General features: G+C 46.3%; 1 protein-coding gene across 1 annotated transcript; it reads right to left on the reverse strand.

The window, feature by feature from the left end:
- Positions 1-527: 527 nt before the first annotated feature.
- Positions 528-1315, reverse strand: LACBIDRAFT_318478 (uncharacterized protein; the record flags this gene model as incomplete). The annotated part of the gene is made up of 5 exons (XM_001890378.1): positions 528-655; positions 711-817; positions 877-1000; positions 1053-1126; positions 1293-1315. The coding sequence occupies 5 exons, from the start codon at positions 1313-1315 to the stop codon at positions 528-530; spliced, it is 456 nt and encodes a 151-aa protein (XP_001890413.1).
- Between the last annotated feature and the right edge of the window lie 124 nt (positions 1316-1439).

Genomic DNA, 1439 nt, shown 5'->3' on the forward strand with positions numbered 1-1439 from the left:
GACTAGGGAAATAATCTTCAACCCAGAATGGATCGCTGGGAAGAGATTTGGGGGTGCTCATGAGTCATTGGTTCATTTTGATTATGAATGTATTCATCTGCAATAGTAATGAGTATCGAATTTACGCATAATGAGTTGGAACCATTGAACTGTAAGGTACAATGGTAAACTTGCCTGTACACCCAACTGAACGATCGAGGACCGATCGATCATAGGACATTGAACTCACGTCCGCCATGGGTTGGTGCACCCAATTGAATTCATTCATACAGTAGTATGAACACCGCACGCAAGAATGAACGGAGAGGGGTAAGGGTTATGAGTTAATCGCGGTGAGCGCCGCGAGTAGGATAAGCAAATGCATGTATGTACGAAGGGGATATGATGCTATGGTGCGAAGTACCGCGAAAAACATAGAACTCACAAGCGCATATATAGCTGTTCGTGAGGAAGGGCCAAAAAGCCAAAAATCAAAGATCCAAAAAAACCAAAGTCGAACGTGAATATCACACAATCAAAGCCCAACATCAACCCGAACCCGAAGGACGAACGAAAGAAGGAACTGAATAATTAGCTGGGAGCGGCGGTTCAAGAGCAGTGATCCTACATGCTTCTGTTAACCGTTGACGGAGCGCGTCGCTGTGCTGCTGATTGGCTGATCAAACATAAAACTGAACGCCCCTACATCACCTCAGAGGGACAAAACCTACCTGGACATTCCCACAACGCATTCATCACATCTACAATTTGCAAGATGGATTTCGCGAGCTTGAGCGCGTCGTCAAGCGATCGATCATTTCTCCATAACATAAGACATCTGGAAATACGACCTAATTTTAGCAATGTGAAGGGAACAAAATCGAACAAAAGACGCACATAGCAAGCTGGTTCAAGAACCACGTAACGCGAAATGGACGTCGAGTCAGCTGATATCCCTCAGGAGTATTCAGCTGGTGGATCGTAGCCGTAACACGCCGTATGACTTGGTCTTGATAAAACACTGTACACGATAAGTTTTTTACCAAAGGCGTAAGGGAGAAAGGAGCGCTTACACCATTCCTCCGCCTGTTTCCGCTTAAAGAGGGGGCCTGGGGTGTTCTTGGGGCCGCTATCCAGACCATGCATGCTAAATCAAACCGTGGGTTCAACGTTGGGAGGAAAACGCACGAGATGCAAGTCGGTACGAACCGGCGTAAATCTTGGGTAACCTTCATCCGCGTGCTACCAAAGTCGAACAAAAAAAACATCAGCCCAATTCAAAGTAAATGAAGGAGGAGAAAAAAAGTACGCACTTTGAAATAATCTCTCGACACATATACACAACCCCTACCTCCAACCCACACCCATGCCCATCTAGCGCATCCTCAATTGCCTGTGCCTCAACCCACGTCTCCTGAATATCCTCCGCCTTTTGCTCCTCATCAACTAAGACATCATCT

This window comes from Laccaria bicolor, genomic scaffold (genome assembly GCF_000143565.1).
Source record: "Laccaria bicolor S238N-H82 LACBIscaffold_93 genomic scaffold, whole genome shotgun sequence".
NCBI classification, from domain to species: domain Eukaryota; kingdom Fungi; phylum Basidiomycota; class Agaricomycetes; order Agaricales; family Hydnangiaceae; genus Laccaria; species Laccaria bicolor.